Source organism: Phyllostomus discolor, chromosome 3 (genome assembly GCF_004126475.2).
Source record: "Phyllostomus discolor isolate MPI-MPIP mPhyDis1 chromosome 3, mPhyDis1.pri.v3, whole genome shotgun sequence".
In the NCBI taxonomy this organism is placed as follows: Eukaryota; Metazoa; Chordata; class Mammalia; order Chiroptera; family Phyllostomidae; genus Phyllostomus; species Phyllostomus discolor.
Window position 1 is genome coordinate 185,940,619 of NC_040905.2, and position 21,522 is coordinate 185,962,140.

The 21,522-nt window shown below is 52.2% G+C and overlaps 1 protein-coding gene across 2 annotated transcripts in view; it reads left to right on the forward strand.

Annotated features, from left to right (window-relative positions):
- TMOD1 (tropomodulin 1) overlaps positions 1 to 21,522 on the forward strand; it is a 72,320-nt gene that overhangs the window by 20,675 nt on the left and 30,123 nt on the right. For both annotated transcript variants that reach the window (XM_028517783.2, XM_036021955.1), the window contains exons 3-4: positions 11,642 to 11,798; positions 17,122 to 17,241. In XM_028517783.2, coding sequence (XP_028373584.1) covers positions 11,642 to 11,798; positions 17,122 to 17,241 — 277 coding nt within the window. The remainder of the gene's footprint in view (positions 1 to 11,641; positions 11,799 to 17,121; positions 17,242 to 21,522) is intronic.

Sequence of the window (21,522 nt, forward strand, 5' to 3'; positions counted from 1 at the left end):
GTGTGCCATTTACCCAGTGCTTCATGCACCCCATGGAATCCTTACACCGGTCCTACGAGGTAAGTATTATCATTATCCCTTTAGTGATGAAAAATCAAACAACAGCAGCAAAAGCCCTGAAGCCCAGAGAGGGGAAAGGACTTGTTCAAGGTCACACAGTGAGTCAGCGCAGAGCCAAGATGAGAGCTTGGGTCTTCCTGTCCCAACACACAGCTTCCCACCAGACTTGGCAAAACAGTGAAACCCTCCCTACTGATGCCCCAAACTGTAACCTGTAAGCCGCAGGACGCTCTTGGCTGTGAAGGGAGCAGCCGGGTTCGGTCCACAGGGCCGTGGTTCTCCCTTGTAACACAAACCGGCAGATTCGCAAGCCCAGGACAGAAGTAAACAGTTGAAATGGAAAGAAATAAATCTCTGCTCTAAAAATAGGCACATATCCTTAGAAACACTGCAGGCCATTCACAGGGCCAAGGATGGACCTGGGGGTGGGGGGGGGAGGCGGTGAGGGTGAGTGAAGCCAGGTGTCAGCGTGTCCCCACCCCACCTCTCTCTTCTGGCCCCATGACCCCTTCCCCCTCACCCCTCTCCAGCCTCCCCAGAATGCCCTCCTTTCCCCTCCATCCCTTCCTCCCTGACGCTGCTTGCCGGGAGGCCTCTTAGGCCTGGAGCCCTTCGTTCACGTTGGAACCAGGCTTAACCTCCCGCCCCCACCCCACCCTTGCAAAGCCTCCCTGATCCCCTCGGCCAAGTGCCCGGCACAGCACCTGCCACAGAGGATGCTGGGCTGTTTCCTTTTTGATTTTGACATTTTAAAAAAAGACTTTATTTATTTATTTTTAGAGAGAAGGGAGGGGAGGGAGAGAGAGAGGGAGAGAAACACGGACGTGTGAGAGAAACATCCATTGGTAGCCCCTCATATGCGCCCCGACCTGGGACCCAGCCCACAGCGCAGGCCTGTGCCTGGACCGACCGGGAAACAAACCTGTCGCCTTTCACTCTGCGGGCTGACGCCCAGCCAGCTGAGCCACATACATGCCGGGCTGGTTTCGACATTTTTAATAAGATGCATTCTAAGCATATAGGAGAGTACAAAATATGTCCATATTTCCATCATCCAAATTTAAGAAATATAAAAATTGTACCTTATTTGATTCAAATCACCCTTAAAAAGAAAAAAATCACTATAAAATTTGAACCCAGCCTTCCCCTTCCCCCGCCGTTCCTTCCCCATCTCCCCCCCCTCTAGAGAACACTTTCTGCTAGAGAAGCAGCAGCAGACCCGGCCCCGCCCCCACATCAGGTGGGTGGTATGCATGAAGAAAGGAAGATGGGCCAGTGTTCTTGTGATACGTGGCCATCTTTTACTTTCCCGTTCTTGAAAGAGAGATGGACACAGGAAAGTTTTCACTGAATCTTTCAGGAAGAAATGCAACGACAAAGCCAGTGATAAATGATAACTGTTTCTTAGTTTCTCTGTCAGAGACAATAGGGAGTAGTGGGGACTGAGGCAAATGGGGGAATTTGTAGCTGACTAAAGGGCCCTTGCCACTCAGGCCCACCACTTGCTGACAGTGTGAGAGTGAAGGTTCAATATCGCCACATTTGATTTGCAAGAGATACGAGAAATCTGAATTTTTATGGTCAAGTCACCTATTTTAAAATCTTGGCATCTCACCCAAACATATACACCAAACAAACCATGTTTCGGCGTTTGATTAGACTGTAGGCCTCCCAGTTTGCAGCTCTGGCCCTGTTCCATATGACTGGTTTTTCTTTTTGTTTATACATAAATATGTGTTTATATATACATGTACATACACATATATGTAAATACAGCTAAATATATTAAAAGCACCTAGCCCACTACCTGGTACATGGTAGGTACTTAATAAATGTTTGTTAAACCTGAATAAGATTTGCTCACTGGACTCTAGGCTCCTTGAGATTTGGAGTCATGTCGCACTGCCACGGATATAGGTACAGTTGTGCGAGTTGTGCGCTGATAACCCCAGGGGACACTGTTCATACGCACCAGAGGGCAAACGGTGCTCTGGGAGCCGGGCAGTGATTGGCTTGCACGGCCGGAGGCAGCTGCCCCTACAGTGTCCCCGCACCGTGGCATCTGTTCAGTTGCATGGAAATGAACAAGAATGCTCCAGGGTGAGAAAACCAATTAGCAGTAAGTTGCTTCTATGTGGAATTCAAATCTTTATTCTGAGGTTCCAAGCTAAAAAGGGCTTTTGAGCTTCATTCTATAGAGAGGGATCCAAAGTCTGAGAATACCAGCACCCTGTTTTTGGGTCACATCCCTGGGATGAGAACCCAGGTTGGCAGTTAGGATGCCGTTTGACTACAAATGATAGACTCAGAACAATATGACTTAAGCAGTGGTTTATTTATCCCTCAAGGAAAAGTCTAGAGGTGGGCAGTCTAGAGTTGGTATGGAGTTCAGCCCCCCACAAATCCCCAGAGTCCCAGATTCCACCCAGCTCACTTTCTCTAGGATGTTGCCCTCATCTTCATGGTCTCTTCGTGGTCTAAGGTGGCATCCGTGACTGCTGCATTCCAGGCATTGCAATAGAGGGACCGGGAACAAAGAAAGTGAAAGAGGAAAGCCATTATTCAAGCACCTGTTTTGAGGGAGGTTACTGGACATTGCCACTGGCCACTTCTCATATCATTGGATAGAACTTAGTTTCTTGCATGGTTCAGCCTAGCTGCAAGGGAGTCTGGAAAACATGTCATTAATCTCAGTGGCCATGTACTCAGCTAAAAGAAAGGAGTGCTTTTGTTACTGAAGAAGGGGAAGCACACCCTCAGGCACAATTTGGGCTTGCCAGTTCCATGGCATGATGTCCTGTCCTGCCAGGAGTGCTGAGGAGGAGTGAGCGGAGTTGGGAGGGGTTTCATCAAACCCAGGCCTCCAAAAAAAACATTGCAAAGGTCTTACTCTCTAACTCGGCATTTCCCAAAACCCCCATAAGTGAACTCTGGTCTCCCATCTTGGACACCCCCACCTGGTAACTTTCATAATGTGTCCCCTCTTCCAAACCTACTAAGGTTGGGTGGCCCAGCAAAGAGCTTGAGGCAACAGGTGTGATGTCGACCTGAAGGGTGGTGTCCAAGTGATGCCATCTCTCCCCTAGCTGGGGCATCGGTGTTATGTGATTCTGGATGACTCAGGGCACACTTCCCTAGCACCCAGCCGGGGATTCAGAGAAGACTAAGATGCATCCCGGCTGGCCTTTGAGGGGCACCCAGTCTCCTTAGGGAGAGAGATATGGTATAAATGTGCTCTGAGGCAATTCAGGATGAACATTACAGAAGACCTGGCGAAATGCCTAGGGGAGTTTGGACAGAATTGCCAGATCAGTGTGGGGAGCACTGTGAAGGCTGAACAGGGTGTCCAAGGGAAGGGCTTGAAAGATGAATGCAGGGGAGGAGAAGGGATGGAATTCCAGACGGAGGGCACAGCCTGAGCCAAGGCGTGGCAGTGTGAGAGCGCCAGGCATGGCTGTGGAATGTGGAGTAGCCTCCAGTGGCTGGAACCTAGCATGCTTGGAGCCAGGAACGAGTCAGGAGGCTGAAGCAGGTTGGGGTCAAATCATAAAGAGCCCTCCGGGCCTGGGTGATGAATTGGTCATGATCCTGTTGGTCGTGGAGGTCACCGATGCGCTGAGCATTTGTGAGTGTGCTGAGGGGTGACACAGTCAGATGCTTGAGTCAGTGAGGTCGGGATGGCTGACAGGAAGGGACAGGAGCAGTGGTGGAGAGGCCTAAGGATGGGAGACCTGGCAGGAGGTTCATCTGTTGGTCCCAGGAAGGCATGATGCGTTGAACGAGGGTGGTGCCCATGGGCTGGAAATAGTTCAAAGCCCTGCAACATCGGACTCACCCCATGTCTTCCCTCAGCACACTACGCCCCTCATCCTGCCATGCCTTTGTCTATGCTGTGCGTTTACCCCCTTGGAACACCACTCTCCCCTTGCCCCTTCATCTGGCTGGTCCTCATCTGGTCCCCTGAAACACACGCCGCCCAGGGGCCAGCTCCTCCAAGAAGGGGCACAGAGTGAGCTGCTCACACACGATGTGTCTCCCCTCTCACCGTGAGCCCCTGTGGAGGGGGATTGCATGTGCATTGTCTCAGGATGCCAAGGGGTGGCACAGCAGGGCATGTGCAGGAAAGGAGGGTCAGGAGAAAGCCAGGAAGGGCAGTTTTGGCCCTACCTTGTGCCATGAATGCCAGAGAGAGACAAAGTGTGTTGTTGTGACCAGTAGGTCCCACCATCCGTAATCACTGGGCTTGGGCCGCAAGGGCGTCTTTGGAGGTCAGCCCCCTTGCCCTGTAGAGTTGACTGTGAGAAGTGGCAGTTACTGGACCTCACACATCGGCAGTGAGGTCATGACTGATGAACCAAAGGCCTGGATCTTTCTGGAGCAAAAGATAAAGACACCCAGAGTGTGTCTGTTGGGTTGGAGGTGTGTTTGGAGAGGCAGGAGCTCTTGGAGGTTTGTCCCCTGCTTGTCCCCTCTGTGACTGGGGCGTGAGTGGTGTGGCCCCTCCGCCCCTGCACACACTGTCAGGTTCAGCCCCCCCCCCCCCCCATGTGTGACAAGGAGTCCCTGTGGGAGCCCCACTGGGTGGTTTCCGGTGGGATCTGGGAGCTGCGGGCCAGCAGTGCAGAGACCGGGTGCCCTTTACCTGGACGGGGCCCTGAGGGACTAAAGGGCTGCATTTTATACAAGAAGAAACAGACCTGGCAGATGACTGGAAAATACAAGTCCTCAAGACCATTTGAAAAATAAGTGTTTTCATCAAGTGCCTTGTGAAAGGTAACTGGGTGGCTGACTCCTCTGTAAAGCATTTGGCCTGGCTGAAGTGGTGGAGGGGCAGGGCGTCGGGCAGGCCTCTGGGACGTGCTGAGCCTGTTTGGAAGGGGGTGGGGGAAGAGGTCCATAGGAATCCTGAGAAGTCAAGCCTCCTGGGTTCCCCTTACCCCGACAGGAGCTCCATGCCTCTGGGCCTCCATTCACTTACCTGTGAAATGAGACTAGTTCCATAAGGAGGCGGCTCTGGCTTTCTAACACTTGCGGGGGGGGGGGGGGGGGGGGCGGAGTCCGGTTCTCCTATGGCACCACGTCTGGTTTCCAGGATCTGTTCCTAGAGGAAGGCAGTCAGGTGGGATGGAAAGTTTTCTGTGGCCTGGAAGTCAAGAGCCCCGGGCACTCAATCCAGTGAGTGACCTCAGCAGGGCCCTTCCCTTCCCTGGTTCTCGGCCACTGCGTGGCCAACGAGGTTGCGGCCCGAGGAGTCCGAGGAGTCGTGTCTGTTTCCGTCACAGGGCAGAAGCCCCGGACTGCGGCGGCCCAGACCCGGAGGGCACATTTTACATTCCCTGGTTCTTAGACATGGCCGATTTACTTGGGAAAGGTGATAAATGGCTTGTATTTCCTCACTGTGAAGAAGTTAGGGGACGTTTTATACATGAGTAGCTGCCAGCCTGAAACGTGCGTACTGATGCGTGGACGTGCTACTTGCATACATGCTCTTGTCGTCTCTGTGTAAGCTCGGCTTCCTGGCTGTGTGGCCAACGAGTGGTGTGACTTTGGGAGAGTGGCTTCAGTTTTCTGTGCCTCAGTTTCCCCAAGTGAAAATAAAAGCACTGGCCCAGTGGCTTTCTAAGGGCTTTGCAGCTCTGAACCACCAGGATTCTGTGATTCTTTTAATAAACTGTGCATGTGCACACGCCTGTGTTGCCTGTGTGTGCGTGTGTTATGCACAGGTGCACATCTGAACGAGCCTGCAGTGGCTCCAGCCAGAATGGCTTCCCACGCAGCCCAGCTATCTATAGCAGCGGCATCCATGCAGATACTTGATACTCGGCCTCACTGGCACCTGTCTGCTGGGTGTGAGAGCTCCTCTCGGCACAGTTGAGGGTTCGTCAAAGTTTCCATCGTCTGCGGGACAACTGGACTCCAGAGTGTGGGTGGGAGCGTCGGGACCAAGATGTGAACCTGTCAAGCTGCATGTCCCCGTTTTAATTTTACAGCATTTAAAGGGAAGTCACCATTTAACAAAACATGAGTAGGGCCTTATAGGAAATTAGCCCTTGTGATTGTTTCCAAGAACATAGTAAACTTCTAATGTGGTTTAAACATTTAAAACCCTTCTAAATTAAATACTCATGTATATACATACCTTGTTCTTCCTCTGGTGCAAAGCCTAGATCGGACATGGCAAAATGGACTGTGTCTAGCCTGCACATGTGTTTTTTTTTTTAGCCTGAGTATTGCTTTTAACATATTTGGCTCATGTGTCAATATTTTAAAATCAGGGGATTTCTTATAGAGACGGGTAGATCAATAGCGTCACCCGTGTTCTCATGTGGCGGTAGTTTGCCGGGGTGTGGACAACTCCAGTGCCCGCAGCCCCGCACCCCCCCCACTCCCCGCTGCCAACAGCTGTAGTTTTAGGCTAAGATCAGGGAGCATCTAGAAATCTCTCCTGTAAACCAACACTGGCTTCCCTCTTGGGAGATGGTAGGATCATCCAGGCATTAGTCACTGCCTTCCTCATGAGTTAATTTCCAATTAAGTAAGGACAGGAAGACATGTGCAGAGTCCTCTACACCAGAGCTTCCTCCTGAAGCAAATCTGACTGGTCACCAGCCTGCCTCTGGACTGACGGTGTACATGTGGCGTGTGCGTGTGAATACAGATTCCCTGATGCGCCACTGCTCACTGTCCTGAAGGAGCCAGCCCGATGCTTCCCTTTGAACTAACTACAAAGAAAGCAGGTGCCCAGCAAATGTACTGTGTGCACATTTTAAGATTAGGAGACGGAGACAGAAACTCATCAAAGATTAGGTGGTTCCCATTGCCCGCAGGTGCCACAGCAGCATACAACCTTTACAGGCAACGTGGAGGCTGGTCATGGGCTATTCCTCGCTATTCAGTAAAGTACACCCCCCCTTGAGGATCTTGATTGACCTTGAAGTCTAAAACAATACATTGTCTCCCTGCACACGCTGTCAGTGAGACTCTCCCCCCACTTTACTCTACTTGCCCCGTTCACCTCCTCACTCCCTGGCCGTTCCTGATTAGAGAGCTCTCAGGGGGGGCCTGGCCCAGCTGTCAGCACCCTGCCCGGACACACCACACTCATTCCATGGACGCTTGTTCAGGGAATAAGGTCCAGTCCCATGCACACACGTTCCCCAGAGACTCTTCTGGTCGGAGCTCCCACAGTCTCGAGAACCCTTTCCTCACCCATTGGATGCCTGGGTCTGAGAGTCGGTGTTAGGTCCAGACAGTCACGAGAGACCCAAGGCAGTATTTTCTCACCCATTTAAGTCCTCAGCAACTAGCTCGCACAATAAGGCACATCAAGTCATGAAACAGGACACCCTTGTAAACCAGCTCTCGCCTGGCCACCCGGCATCCTGCTGGCCACCGGCACACAGGAGCCTTCTGTCCTCAGAGTCCATAGTCATTTAACTTTGTATCGTACCAGCCATTTTCCAGATATCATACGCCATTTTTACTAAATTTTTTGAGCTATAGTTCACGTATCATAAAATGCATCCATTTAAAGTGTACAACTCAATGTTTTTTAGTATATTCACAGTTATACAGCCATCACCACAATGAATTTTAGCACATTTCCATCACCTCAGAAAAAAAAAACCCATACCCATTAGCTGCGACTCCTCGTTTCCCCTGCCCCTCCCCCGCTCCAGGCCACCACTGACCTACTTCTGCCTCTACAGTTCGGCCACTCTAGACATTCTGTACAAATGGAATCACACACCGTAGTCCTTTGTGTCTGGCTTCTTTCACTTAGCACAATGTTTTCAAGGTTTCGTCTATGTAACGTGTCTCAGAACTTCATTTCTTTTTACTGCTAAATAGCGTTCTGTTGTATGGGTACCACAATTTGTTTACCCATTCACCGTTCGATGGACATCTGAGTCGTTTCCACTTTTTGGCTGTTATGAGTAATGCTGCCATGCACTGGCGAAGTTTCGTGTGGACACATGCTTTCCCTTCTCTTGGGTATATACCTAAAAGTAGAATTGCCGCATCAGATGATAACTGCACGTTTAAGCTTTTGAGAAACAGCCAGACTGCTTCCCAAAGGGGTTGCACCATTTCACATTCCCATTAGCAGGGAACGGAGGTTCCGGCTGCCCCACACTCTTGCCAGTGTTTGTTGTCCGTCCTCGTGGGTACGAAGCAGTATCTCCTTCTGTGTCTGATGCGCATCTCCCTGCTGGCCAGTGATGTTGAGCATCTTTTCACGTGTGTGTTGGCCATTTTATGTCTTCTTTGCAGAAATGTCTATTCAGATCCTTCGCCCATTGTAAACTGGGTTATGTGTCTCATGTTTTGAGTTGTAAGAGACCTTTATGTATTCTGGATGCCAGACCCTTATCACATATGTGATTTGTGAAAATGTCTCCCAATCTGTGTGTTGTCTTGTCACCTCCTTGATAGTGTCCCTTAAAGCACAGCGTTTTGAATTTTGATGATGTCAAATTTATCTATTTTTCCTCTGTTGCTTATTATTTTAGCAGCATGTCTAAGAGACCATTGTTTAATCTGGGGCCACAGAGATTTATGCTTGCGTTTTCTTCTGAAAGTTTTATAGTCTTAGTTCTTTCGTTTAGGTCTTTGATCCATTTGGAGTGAATTTTTGTAGTACCCTGTGAGGTCACATGCCATTTTTGAAAATAAGTGAGAAATAATCAGGAGTTTAAGAAATATGCAACTATCTTTGATTTTTAATCGAAAATCATGTGATGTTTCATTAAACATATTTACTGGAAAAAGATTAACTTCTAATGATGCTAATTTTCTCAATATTTACTGTGAGAATTGTATAAGCTAAGAATTGTTAGAAAAGGCCTTTGATGTTTTTATTTTTTTTAAAAAAACAGCTGCTTTCAATAAAGATTTAAATAAATGAAGCCATATTTTAACATGCTACATAAAGTAATATTTTTTAAAAATTTAAAAACATCTTTATTCTCCTCTTAGAATGATACGGGCTCTAGTTTAACACAGTGGTCCTCAGTCACGGGTGACTTTGCTCCCCAAGGGACACCTGGCGGTATTTGGAGACATTTCTGTTTGTTACACCGCGGAGGGGAGGGGGTACCAGCCTCCACCAGATGGAGATGCTGCTGAACAGTCTACAATGCACAGCACGGCCGCCGGCACAAGGAATCACCCAGCCCCATGTACCCACTGTGCCAAGGTTGAGAACCCTGCTCTAACTAAATCAGTGGCTTCTTCCGGGTGTATTCGAGAAGAGATGTGAGTTTACGAATCCTTTCCTCTCATTGACAGCCACCTGGTTCTCTTCCTACTCAATACTGAGCCTTCCAGAGGCCAGACGCTCCCCAGAACCCTAACTTCCGTCACAGCCTCTTACAGACAAGAATCTGTCAGGTTTTTCCTTGTGAGGATTGTTGGGAAAACACTTGTGTTTGCTGCTTCATTTCTTTTTTATTTGTATGTTTTCACTTTTTTACTTTTGAGACATATTTGGATAATTCATCCCCTGTTCAACACACATATGCGGATCACCAATCTCCTGTTAAAACGTTCCTCATCTGATTACAGAACAACAGTTATAATAAGTAGTTACGAGTGCTCGGCACTAACTTAATTTTCTCAACGACTCCGAGAGTGACTAACGCTCACACTTTCGGGCTGTAGGAATGGAGGCGCAATGAGACGAGGCAGCTGGCCCAGGGTTGCAGGGGTCGTCACTACTCCAAGTCGGGCACGAGCCTGATGGGGCTCAGCTGGGAGGTGCAGCGTGTCACAGCGCATTGGTTACTCGAGACGGGCAATCACAGAGTGACAGTGCCCTGCCACGGGGAAGAAGGACAGCCCCTCTCACCATGGACATAACCACACGCGCGTGGCTCACCTAGGACCGATCACCCGTCCTACAGAGCACAGTGGGCAGTGTCAGAGGACTGCCGCTTAGGGGAAGCTGGGATGTCTGTGACATCGCTTATGTTCTTGACATTCAGCCACAAGTCAGTCAAGGTGGATTTTCTCCCTGTTGGCCCTCTCCTCGTCACGTGCTCCAGCCCCCAAACGCCTCTCCTGACTGGGGCTCACATCCACTTGCATGCATGCCAGCACCACTCTCGGAGACCCTCACACACACTGGGAGCCCCTTGCACACCCTCTCAGAGCCCCTCCCACAGGCCGTGCACGGAGCCAGGCCTGGACCCCTTTGGTTCTGCCAGAGTCGCTGTCAGTCACTGGTCCCCTGATCTCGCAGCCACTGCTCTTGCTGGAACAGCTCTGTGGTGTCAGACAGTGGTGAAACATCTTGTAAAAAAAATCATACTACAGTTTAACTACCATATCCCCCCCACCCCCCCGCACCAGGCCCTATCCCTTTTGTGCACATAGCTGTCTTCACACAGGTGACGTCATTTCCCTCCCTCGGGGCTTTCGGGAAGGGGCTGGCATGTGGGTGAGTGACTGAAGGGAGGATGAGATGGGATGGCGGTCCAGTTTGCCAACCTGGGGGCGTGGCAGGAAGCCAGGTGAGATTCTGCTCACATCTGCCTCCCAGGTATCCTCCACCACCTCTTCCAGTGAAAGGGGGAGAGAGCAATGACTAGAACTGAAGATTTCTCTCCCCCCCCCAAATCTAAAGAAGAACCCTGGCTTTTGTTCCAGTCCTGTCCCTGAAACTCCTTGGGCAAAGTTTTTCCTCGTTCTGGGCCTCAGTTTCCCCTTGAAGGAAGGGTGCGTGCACCAGACAGTTTCTAAGCATCTTTGCAAGTATCTCTGAGGTCCTGGGGACTGAGTTAAGGAAGGCCTGTGGGATCCGAATCCACCCTAATTAGGAATCTGCTTTAGGAGGAAGCCCTCACCTAGAAGCCTGCCCATGTTTGAAGGAGACACTGCAATGATTGGTTGATGCTATCTTTCTTCAGAGACTCATCTCCAGGGGCGACGTTCAAAATATTTAACAGCCAGTGTGTCCTGAGCTCGGACTGCCGGGAGGGTAGCAGGCAGCTGGCCGGGCCTTCCCGGGCTGCAGCCTGAAAGCCCGCCTCGCCACCTCGCCCATGCTGCCACCTCGCCCACCGCATTGGCCTCGCCCACCTGGCCATTCTGCTGAGCCTTTGCCCACTTGTCTTGTTTGCGTCTGCCTCCTCCTGCCTGACTCTGCCTCCAGGGCTCTAACTCAGACGCCTTGGCCTTCTTCTCTCCCCATCACTTTATACACAACAGCTATAAATAGCCTCCTGCATCCAAACACCAACTTAATCTTATTTGTCACTCAGCAGATGCTCTCTGTGTGTCGCTCTGTGCTCAGCCCCGTGTCGGCTGACCCCTCACCCCCTCGCCTTCAAAAACATGAGAGGCTGAGAAACACAGGGAGGTTGAGAGGCCTGGCTCCGTGCCTCCTCCACTGTGTGACCGTGGACGAGTCCCTGCCCCTGCAGGTGTCAGATTCCTTCCCTGTAAACGAGTGACTTGAGCCCGGCTGTTCAATGATGAGTTTCTGGAGAAATGCATGTCTTCAGCAGCTGACCGCTCTCTCTCTCTTTCTCTTTCTCTCTCTCTCTCTCTGTCACCCGGGCCACCACCTCCACTGTAGAATGCACTGCTGCCTGCAGGCCTGAGGCAGAAGGATCAGACCACCAAGGCGCCCACGGGCCCCTTTAAAAGGGAGGAGCTCTTGGATCACTTGGAAAAGCAAGCAAAGGAGTTTAAGGACCGAGAAGATCTGGTCCCCTACACAGGGGAAAAGCGAGGTACTGAACACTGTTGCCTTGTGGGTGTGTCACTCCCCGCGCCTCTCTGGGCGCCGGCTGCAGGCCCGGCCTCCTTGTTCGCGTCCCTGCCTGGCCCCGAGACATCGACCCAGTTCCAAAGCATCAATGGTGTACATGTAGGGAAGTTTTGGGGAGAACCAGACCAGCAAAACTCCCCCTTTAGTCCCCTTTAGCTGCAATGTCCTGCTTATTTTTCATACAAACCTAGACACTTCTGAAAGTGAGAGGACTAACTATCACTCAGGATATCAGGACATGAGGCCCAAACGAGGCCCATTCTACACAAACCAAGAACAAGAGATGCCCTGTCTGTGTCCTCAGCATCCCTGCTCTCTCCCCAGAGTTCCTCTCTCTGGCAGTTGCGTTATTCCTTCCTTCCTCTGTCCCTCCATGACCCTGCCCCAGCGTGAGGCAAGCCTTCTAGAAGTGTCTGGGGAACACAGAGGCAGTCCCTGACCTCCCGAGACTGCCCAGCCCTTCTGGGACTTTCTGTTGCTCTCCAAACCGTTCTGCTGCCCTCCCTCCTCTATCCTGCTTGCCCTTGCCTGGTGCACTGCTTCCCCACGGGCCTCCTGCTCACGCCCCAGGAACCACTCCCCTCCGCCTGGAGCGCTGGCCCTGCTGCCTGCCGAGCAGCTGTCTTCATCCTCTGTGAGTGGCTAATAGTTGGGAGCGCAGCCTGGAGCTGGGTGTGTTTCGGTTCAACCTGGGCACACCCCTCACTAGCTGCATGAGCCTGAGTAAACTGTTACACCCGCTGTGCCTCCATCTCCCATTCTGTAGAACGGGGGCAATGAAAATAGCGTGACCAGCTATGAGGACTCAGGTGAGATGTACAGAGAGCACTTGCAACAGCACCTGGACCGCAGGGAATGCTGCACAAGCACCAGTGAGGAGGACCCTTCAGTCCCAACTGTCCTGTCTCCTCTTTCAGGGAGGCCAAGGAGGGTGGCCTGTCTCCTCGGTTTAGGACGCGCAGTCCCTTCAGCCCCCGTTTGGCACGTCCCCCCCACTTCAGGAGCCTGGGGGCTTCCTTCATGGCAGTTCCCGTGTTGTCAGCATCTCTTCGCTCATCACTTGCCTCTCTCACTGGCCTGTAAGCCCCATGAGGGCGGGGCCTCGGGCTGTGTGTGCTCACACGGTACCCTCAGCACCTGGCGCAGGGCCTGGTGTACGTGTACGGTGGGGCCCAGAGGACAAAATGAATGAGTTCAAACTAAATAAACGTATAATGAATCGCAGGCCACTGCCTTAGAGCAGAAGCCCCACAGGGACAAGGACCACATCTGCCTGTTTGTGACATCTGCACCTAATAAACCTGGCGCATAGGAGATGCCCAGTGTATACCTGTTGAATTAATTAGTTGTTTGTGTAACTGATTGTTTATTTCCAGTCTCTCCCGCTCTCCCTACCCCAAGTGTCCAGGTCTGTGGCTGTTATCTCTGCTTCCCTGTTGGGTTAACACAATACGCTGCCCAGAGTGTCGGCTTGATAAGCGATAAAATGAAAAAGCCAGTGGATATAGACATGGTGAGGGGGTAGGGGGGTAGTGAGCCATCCCAAACCCGGGTGCTAGAGCTCAGACCAGATTTTACTGAAAACCTGGGGGGTCGGGGAAGCCCAGGGCCATCTGCGTACGGAACTCCGGAAGGACCGTGTGACAACTGATTCTGTCGTGTTTTCTGCTTACATAGGGGGAGAAGGCAGGGGTGGCAGGGCCAGGCCTGGGAACGACTGGGGCCTTGACCGTGAGGGCTAGGTGTGCCCACTGAGAATGCAGGCACGAGATGCTTTCAAGCAAGGCATTGTGCCAGGAGGAGTGGTTTCTGTGTAGCAGATAAAGACAATAGAATCTCTGGGTTTCACGAGGCTTTGAAACATCCAGCATCCCAGCTGCCCATTTGAAAAATGGGGAGGCCGAGGCTGAGAGAGTCAGCGGTGGACCCAGGTAGACAGCTGGTGAGTCCTGGCTGGCATCCACTTCCTCGGGCACCCACCCCTCTCCCAGGGGAGGAACTGGAGATGGGGTGCGGGTGGGGAAGGGAATCGGGGCGGCGCACACCCAGTCCTGCACCTCCAATGATGCCCCCCTGGTCTGGAGCCTGCAGCAGAGCTCCGGGCTCCCAGAGCCTGACTGCCTTCATGGGGGGAAGAACAGGCAGGCTGACCCCAGGCAGGTGGCTAGATTTTGTTCTAGTGCTGTGTAGTGACCAGCCTAAAGGGTTCATCATCGTCACTGTCATCCCCACCAGCAGCGCCATCACCAGAAAGGATTTCCTGATGGTCGTTGGAGTCCTTACAGGCTGAATTCGTGGGCTTCTCAACAGAACGTGTGGGGAACACCTTCTGGCTCTAACAGCCGGACGCAGGGCCATTAGTCCAGCCCACGCTGAGCATCCACCCGACGCTGGGCCGAGAGCTGGCCTTGGCTGGGCTGGACAGCACTCCAGCGCTCAAGGCCCCGCAGAATGTGGTAGGAGCCACACGCTGGTGTAAAATCCTGAGGAATTTGAACTTTCTCCGCTGTCAATCAAGCGGGGGATCAGAATAAAATATCCATGCATATATTTTCATTAGAATTAGATTTGGCTACATGTGCTAGGGGGGGGACAAGTAAAATAAAAGAGACAATCAAGGTGGAAGTTTAATTTTCATTCCCTTGGAAGAGTGTTGGGGGTAAGCAGTCTGGAGCTGGTAAGGCATCTTGCCTGGTATTAGGAATCAAGACCCTTTCTGGTTTTTTTAATCTGCCATTCCTGCAATATGTTCTTGCCTCCTGGTCCCTCTGGTTGCTGAAGCTCCCGTCATCACATCACCATTCCAGTCATTAAGATGAAGGAAGGAAAGAAGCCCAAGTCCTTCTTGTGGTGCCGCAGAGTCACCGCCCTCCATGGGGGCACCGGTGGCAGGGATCTAATACACCATGGACCTTAAATATTTACTAAATGTTCTTCCTCGTCATCGTGTTACTCATCTTCACAGCTGATTGTCATTCCAGCCACTTTGTTTTCTTTGTATGTTTTGTCCTTTTCCAGATTTTCTCCTAGACGATTCTGTTGTGTTTTCTGCTTATATAGGTATTGACCTTTGCTGGAAACAATTCAAACAACAAAACGAAGTCTTTTCTCCACTGACAGATGTACACTGATCCCAGTTAGTGAGCTTCCTTCTGGACATTTCTCTCTGCACCTCCTGCCCCTTCCCGCCTGTCCCATCCCCCCCTCGGTCCGAGTCATCATCCCCCCTCACCTGGCTGGAACCTCCTGACCACCTCCCAGCTTCCATCCTTGCCCCTCTTCGGGCTGTTCTCAGTCAGTAAGGAAATGGAGCAGGGTTTTGTGTTTTGTTTTGTTTTGTTGAGGTAAAATTCACATAATGTAAAATGAACTTTTTCAAAGTAAACAGTTCCGTGGCATTTAGTACACCGACAATGCTGTGCAGCTGCTGTCTCTGTCCACAACCAAAATGTTCTCATCAGCCCAGAATACACCCCGTCCCCCACGGGCTGCTGCTCCCCTTCTCCTCTGCCAGCCGCCCGTCTGCCTCTGTAGATGTACCTGTCCTGGGCATCTCCTGTGCATTAACTCACGCAGTGGGTGACTCTGTGTGTCTGGCTTCTTTCGCTCAGTGTATGGTTTTCAAGACTCATTCGTTCCCTTTCACAACTAGGCAATCTTCTATAGCTTGTCTACCCCTCCGCCCCCTGATGAACTTTTTTGTCGTTTCTCCCTTTTTGGTTATTGTGGTCAGTCCTATTATGAACATCTACACACAAGTGTCCATCTGAATGTCTGTTTCGGTTCTTTTCTCTGGGTCACATGGCAATACTGGGTTTGCTGGCCTCAGGGGCTCGCTTCCTCCTCATTCCTTCCCAGCTCACAGGCCGCCGCGTCAGTGCGGCCTTCCCTGACCCCCCAGCCTGGAGGGACATGCCCACCTCCCTCGACCCCAGCCCCCAGCCTAGAACTCCCTGGTCATTTGCCCGGCTTCATTTCTCTCCACAATGCCATCTAGTCACTTTCCATAGTTGTTTGTCATCTGGCTCCTTTCACTAAATTGTACATTGTTCCTTGCTATTCCCTTGCCCCTAGACAGGTGCCTGGCACATAGGAAATAATAAATATCAGTTGTATGAATATATAGATGTCATTTTCAGACATGGAATTAAATTATTCATGCTATCTTTTTTAAAGAATGTTATTTATTTATTTTTATGGAGAGGGGAAAGGAGGGAGAAAGAGAGGGAGAGAAGCATCGATCTATAATAGAAACATCGATCTGTTGCTTTCTGCAAGCCCCCGGCCGGGACCTGGCCCACACCCCAGGCATGTGCCCTGACCGGGAACTGAACCGGTAACCCTCAGGGTCACAGGCCAATGCTCAGTCCACTGAGCCACACCAGCCAGGACTTGTGCTATTTTGTACATTTGCTTTTGCCACATTTTATCTTTGCATTTGCCTTCTTAGTAAGTGGAAATCTCCATCGTCCTTTATGAGAACAGTGGCACCTCCATTGTGTGGATGCCCCAGGATTTCTTCAGGCATTCCCCCTGGGGGACACAGCAGTGACTGTGCTTGTGCGTGCCGCGTTGCTCCCTCGTTCAGTCATGAATCTGACACCTTAGAAATATCATGTCCCACCCTAGCTGGTGTGACTCAGGGGATTGAATGCTGGCCTGTGAACCAAAGGGTCAACTGGTTCAATTCCCAGTCAGGGTGCATGCCTGGGTTGCTGGCCAGGTCCCAAGTGGTGGGCATGCAAGAGACAACCACACATTGATGTATCTCTCCCTCTCTTTCTCCCTCCCTTCCCATCTGTCTCAAAATAAATAAATAAAATATTTTTTAAAAATAAAAAGATCATGTCCCATGAGGCAAGGAGACATTTCCTGCTTCCCATTCCACTTTGAATAATCTGAGTGTATTTTATTTACTTTGTTTAGAGAGGGTTCTAAATTTTTCTCTCCTATCAGAACCTTTGGTTAGGGTATCCCAGACCCTGGCATGATAACATACATTTCTTTTGTATCTTTTTCCTACTTATAGGTCAAATACATTAATGATCAGTGTTCCCAGTAGCGAGCAGTCTAGTTTGACCAGGCTATAAGGGTCTTCTTTTCAAAGGTGAAAGCTGCTTTGTGGGAGATCTTCGATTCCTGTCCTTGGGGATGTTTGGCAGTGGGTCCCCAGAGGGACTCTCAGCACGGAGGGACCACAGGGCTCTGGGACGGTCACCCAGGCTGTCACCAGAGTCTGCCCCAGTGCCGCACACTCCCTGTAACAGGCGCTCGTGTGTTTGCAGGCAAGGTCTGGGTCCCCAAGCAGAAGCCGATGGATCCCGTGCTGGAGAGCGTGACGCTGGAGCCGGAGCTGGAGGAGGCCTTGGCGAACGCCTCGGACGCCGAACTCTGCGACATCGCAGGTAAGGCATTCCAGAAGGCCCCGCGTGTCCTCCAGAAGGAGCCAACCCCCCAGCTGCAGGGAGCCTTGGATGGTTTATGTCAACCCGAACGCTTTCTCTCTGTCCGGCAAGAACTAGAGTAGGCCAAGAATATTAGCACAGAAGTCCATTATCTGACACCCAAACAAGGGAAATAGAGATAAAACCACCCACACCCACTACACCATGGAGCCATCTGTTGCAGCCATGAACTTGTCCCAGAGGGGTGTGGGAGCTGTGGGGGCCCCGGACCCACCCTGCACCAAATCCTGCCCAGGGCACCTGGGAAGAGAGAATCGGGGGACAGGCAGAAGGCTGTGGGCATCTCAGGTTTGGGAAGTTCTCAGGGGCTGGAGCAAAGCCACCTGATTTTAACACTTTGCCCAGCTCAGAACCCCCCCATCTCATAGTCACACAAACAACACCCTCTGTCTTCACGTGTGTTTCCACATGATCTTCACAAACAGCCCCACGACTCCAGGAGGCAGCCCGGTCTCCAGAGCCCTTCATCACCTCACCATCTCTCCTTACTACGGCCTAGTCCCTGCCCCCACGCCTGCATTCCGCGTCCCCCCAGAGTCAGGTCTGGCCACCGCAAACTTTCCGCATGCCCCCCATCGCCCTGGGCCCCCTGGCCAGTGGGCTGTGTGGCCTTTCCATTCTGCAGACTTGGGGGCTATTAGCCGTCACCCCGCTGATGACAGGTGGATAGGGTGGGGAGAGACTCAGGCAAGTGGGAAGGGGAGAGAACGATGGGCTTGACTCTGTCTGGCGGTGATAGTGAGGTTGGGGAGGAGTCAAGTCACGTTCCGGATTGCCAGCTCCAGAAACTAAGTGGATGGCGGTGCCGCTAAGGAAGGGGGGTGAGTTCGTCAGCTGGAGCTGCCGTAATGAAACGCCGCAGGCCATGTGGCTTAAACAGTAGACATTTACTTTCTCCTACTTCTGGAAGTTCGAAGCCCAAGATCAAGGTGTTGGCAGGTTTGGTTTCTTCTTATCGGCTTGCAGATGGCCACCTCTGCGTCCCTCTGTGCATGTGTCCCCTGGTGTCCCTATCTCTTCGTATGAAGACACCAGTCAGATTAGGTTAGAGCCCACCCTAAAAGCCTCATTGGAGCTTAATCACCTCTTTAAAGACCTTATCTCCAAATACAGGAATAAATTCTAAGGTACTGGGGATGGGGACTTTAATGCATGGATTTTGGAGGGACACAATTCAGCCCATAACGGTGGGAGAGGAGCAGGCCCAGGGCGGGGGGATACCGAGTTCCCTCTGACGTGTCTGTGGGCCAGCCAGGTGGGAATAGTTGTATGTGAAAGTACTGAGTTCCACAAGGGATGCACACCAGAGCCCTGGTGGCATTGTTAGCATAGAGGTGTGGGTGTCATTAGCATTGTCCAGCTCCAGGCAGAGGCCACGACAGGAGCGGGGGGGGGGGGGGGGGGGGGGGGGGCGGAGGGGTGGGGATGCGGGGGGTGCCGGTGGCGCCTGGCTCTGCCTGCAAGTGTCCTGGCTGAGGTGGAGGGGGGAGTTGAAATGGGCAACGCCAGCCCCCTGGGGGCCAGGAACCCACACATGTGCTGGGAACCCAAGATGAAATCAGAATGGGCAGAAACTACTCAAGAGTGAGGGAGACAGAATGAGGGTTCAGGCTGGCCGGAGACTCAGAGGTACAAGCCAGGCGAGGCCACCAATCGTAGCAGACTTGGTCTCCTGCCCATCACATCCTCTGGCTTCTCGTGGGTGTTGTACATGAGTCCTGAGGGCATCTGTTACAGGGGGTGAGGAGCAGAAACGAGGATGGCTGTCCATGTGGGGGAGGGGCAGTGAGAAGACTCAACTATGCAGGAGGGGCGACCCTGGGTGCTGCCGGCCAGAGCCAGGTCGCGGGACCCAAGGAGTGAATGTGGAGAGCCCGTGTATAGACTTGAACCCAAACAGCCTTTTCCGCAGGAGGCAGGACATTTGCAAAGGCCTAAGGGCAATGGCTGGAAGGTGTCAGGGCTGAGAGAGGAAGGTTTTCATTTTCACTGTGAAGTACCAAAGCAGCGGGGCTCTCACCCCTACGGAGACGGTGCACTTAACTCAGCAAACGCAACTGGTTTGCTTTGAAGTTCAAGTTTTGTTCTGTCAAAACCACACAAATCACATTAGATCCCAATCATGTGCGAGTGTTTTGGCCGAAGCATTTCCCTGACTTGGGAGGGAGGGCCGGTGTCCCCTGGACTGCCGGTGGTTAATCCAAGCCGTGAGGAGGTGCGTGGGCGGCACTGCAGCGCAGCACCCGCACACCGGCTCACCCGGAGCTGTTTTTGCCCTGGTCCCCTGCCCCCTTCCCCCGCACTGGCCATCGCCCTCCGTGACATCACTCCCCTCATCAGTCAGCTCGGAAGGATTATCGGATGATTGCACCCTCAGAACCTCCGGCTCCCGTGCCAAAGCAGAACTGCAGTATTGGGCTGAGTCTCTGTGTTGGTTTCTTGAAACTATTTCTCTTTATTTTTGTTGGCATGACTAATTATGATTATCTGCTCAGTTCATGATACTGTGCCCTTCTGAGGTCCTTAAAGCAGACGGCTGGGGTGGGGGGGGGGCTGTAAGCCGACACCAGCGCTCACCGGCTCACCTCAGTGCCTGGTGCCTGGTGCCTGGTGCCTGTCACCGTGCATGAGGCATTTGGAAAGCGGCAGTGTCTCTGGGGAACGAAGGGCTGCACGTTTGCTGACCACCAACCACATCCCAGGGGCTATGGGAGCTGCTCCCAATGCCTTGCCTATTATTTATTGACTTCAGCAATCCCATGAAGAAAGTTTTATTGTCCCCATTTTACAGATGGAGGAAGTGGGCACCGTGAGGTCACATGCCTTGCCCGCTGCCTGCGGGCAGGCCACTAGGAGTCATCTGCAAGCATTTGCCATTATCAGTGCCGCCCCTTCCCCAGTTAGGGATGTGATCCTGGCCTTTAGGTGGGACAGGACCCACGCAGGAACTGGGGGTCAGGAGGCTCACCCTTTGGAAGGACCGACCCCCAGGCCACCCCCAAGGACAGGTGGCAGCCCCACCCCAGCTTCCAGTGTCCTGTTGGTGCCCCCAGGCTCCTGTTCTGCCAGAGTCAGGGTGTGGCTTATCCAGGAGCCCTTCCACGGCACCCAAGTCCTGGGCCAGCGCCAGCTTCTCCCGGCTGGCCGTTCCTAGGATGCCTGCGCCGGCCCCGGGCCCAGCGGATCAGTCGGCAGTGGAGGGGCCGGAATGTGTGCCATTATCTCTGCTTCCTCAGTGGGATTACGGACCGGGTGAACCCTGCCAAGGCAGAGAGCGGAGAGAAAACTTGATGTTCTTTTTCAGAGTTCAAAAATAGTCCTTTCTGAGTTTTGAGGATGATCTAGACTTATTTAAAAAAAATAACACTCCCCAGTGCTAAATTCAGCCTTGCCAATATCGACCAAGAATGAAGCAACCGGTGCTGCTCACGTGCTGTTTTCCTTCGCCACTCACGCCTCCCTCCGTCCGTCCGTCCGTCTGTCCTTCCTTCTTTCTAGTTTCCTTCCTAATTTCCTCAGAGCTGCAGAATGGCTCCCCCCCCCCCCTTAGGCCTGCTATTGATATTAACTCCTAGAATACATGTTATCTGCTTTTCACATTCCGAAGTAGAGGGGAGGTTTTACAACTTCAGGACCGCTGGTGACCTAGTGTGTGGAGGAGTGTTTGGGAATACTAACTTCGAAGCCAGAGAGTCCTCACCAGATGGTCTTTCCCAAACAATTCCCCCCTCGAGTCTGCTGGGAAAGTCGGAGGGTCGACAGCACCGGCCCTGGCAGCTGGTTAAAAAATCAAACAGGTTAAAAAGATGAGCCGTGTTGTGACTGTTTAGTCCTCTGTGAAGGTTCGAGGTCAGCGTTCAGATGCACCCCACTGTACAGGTGGGGAAACTGAGGGCCAAAGAGCAGGAGTGACCTAGACAGGGTTACCCAGTAAATGCGTGCCAAAGCCAGACTGGAGCCCAGGTCCCCTTCCTCTGTCCCCTGGCCCTGTCTGCAACCGCCCTGCCTCTGCCCCTGCTTTCTGGACTGTTATAGGAGGCTATCGTCTGAGCCCCACATGCATTTCCCCTCTCTATACACTCTCAGCAAGACCAGCCAGCCACATGAGGTCACACATTTCCTGGGATCCCAGCAACCTCTCCAAACTGCCCTTCCAGACCTGCGATCCCAGCAGCAGCCCAGAAGCGCCTTGAGCCGCTCCGCGTGTGGGAGCTGGAAGGG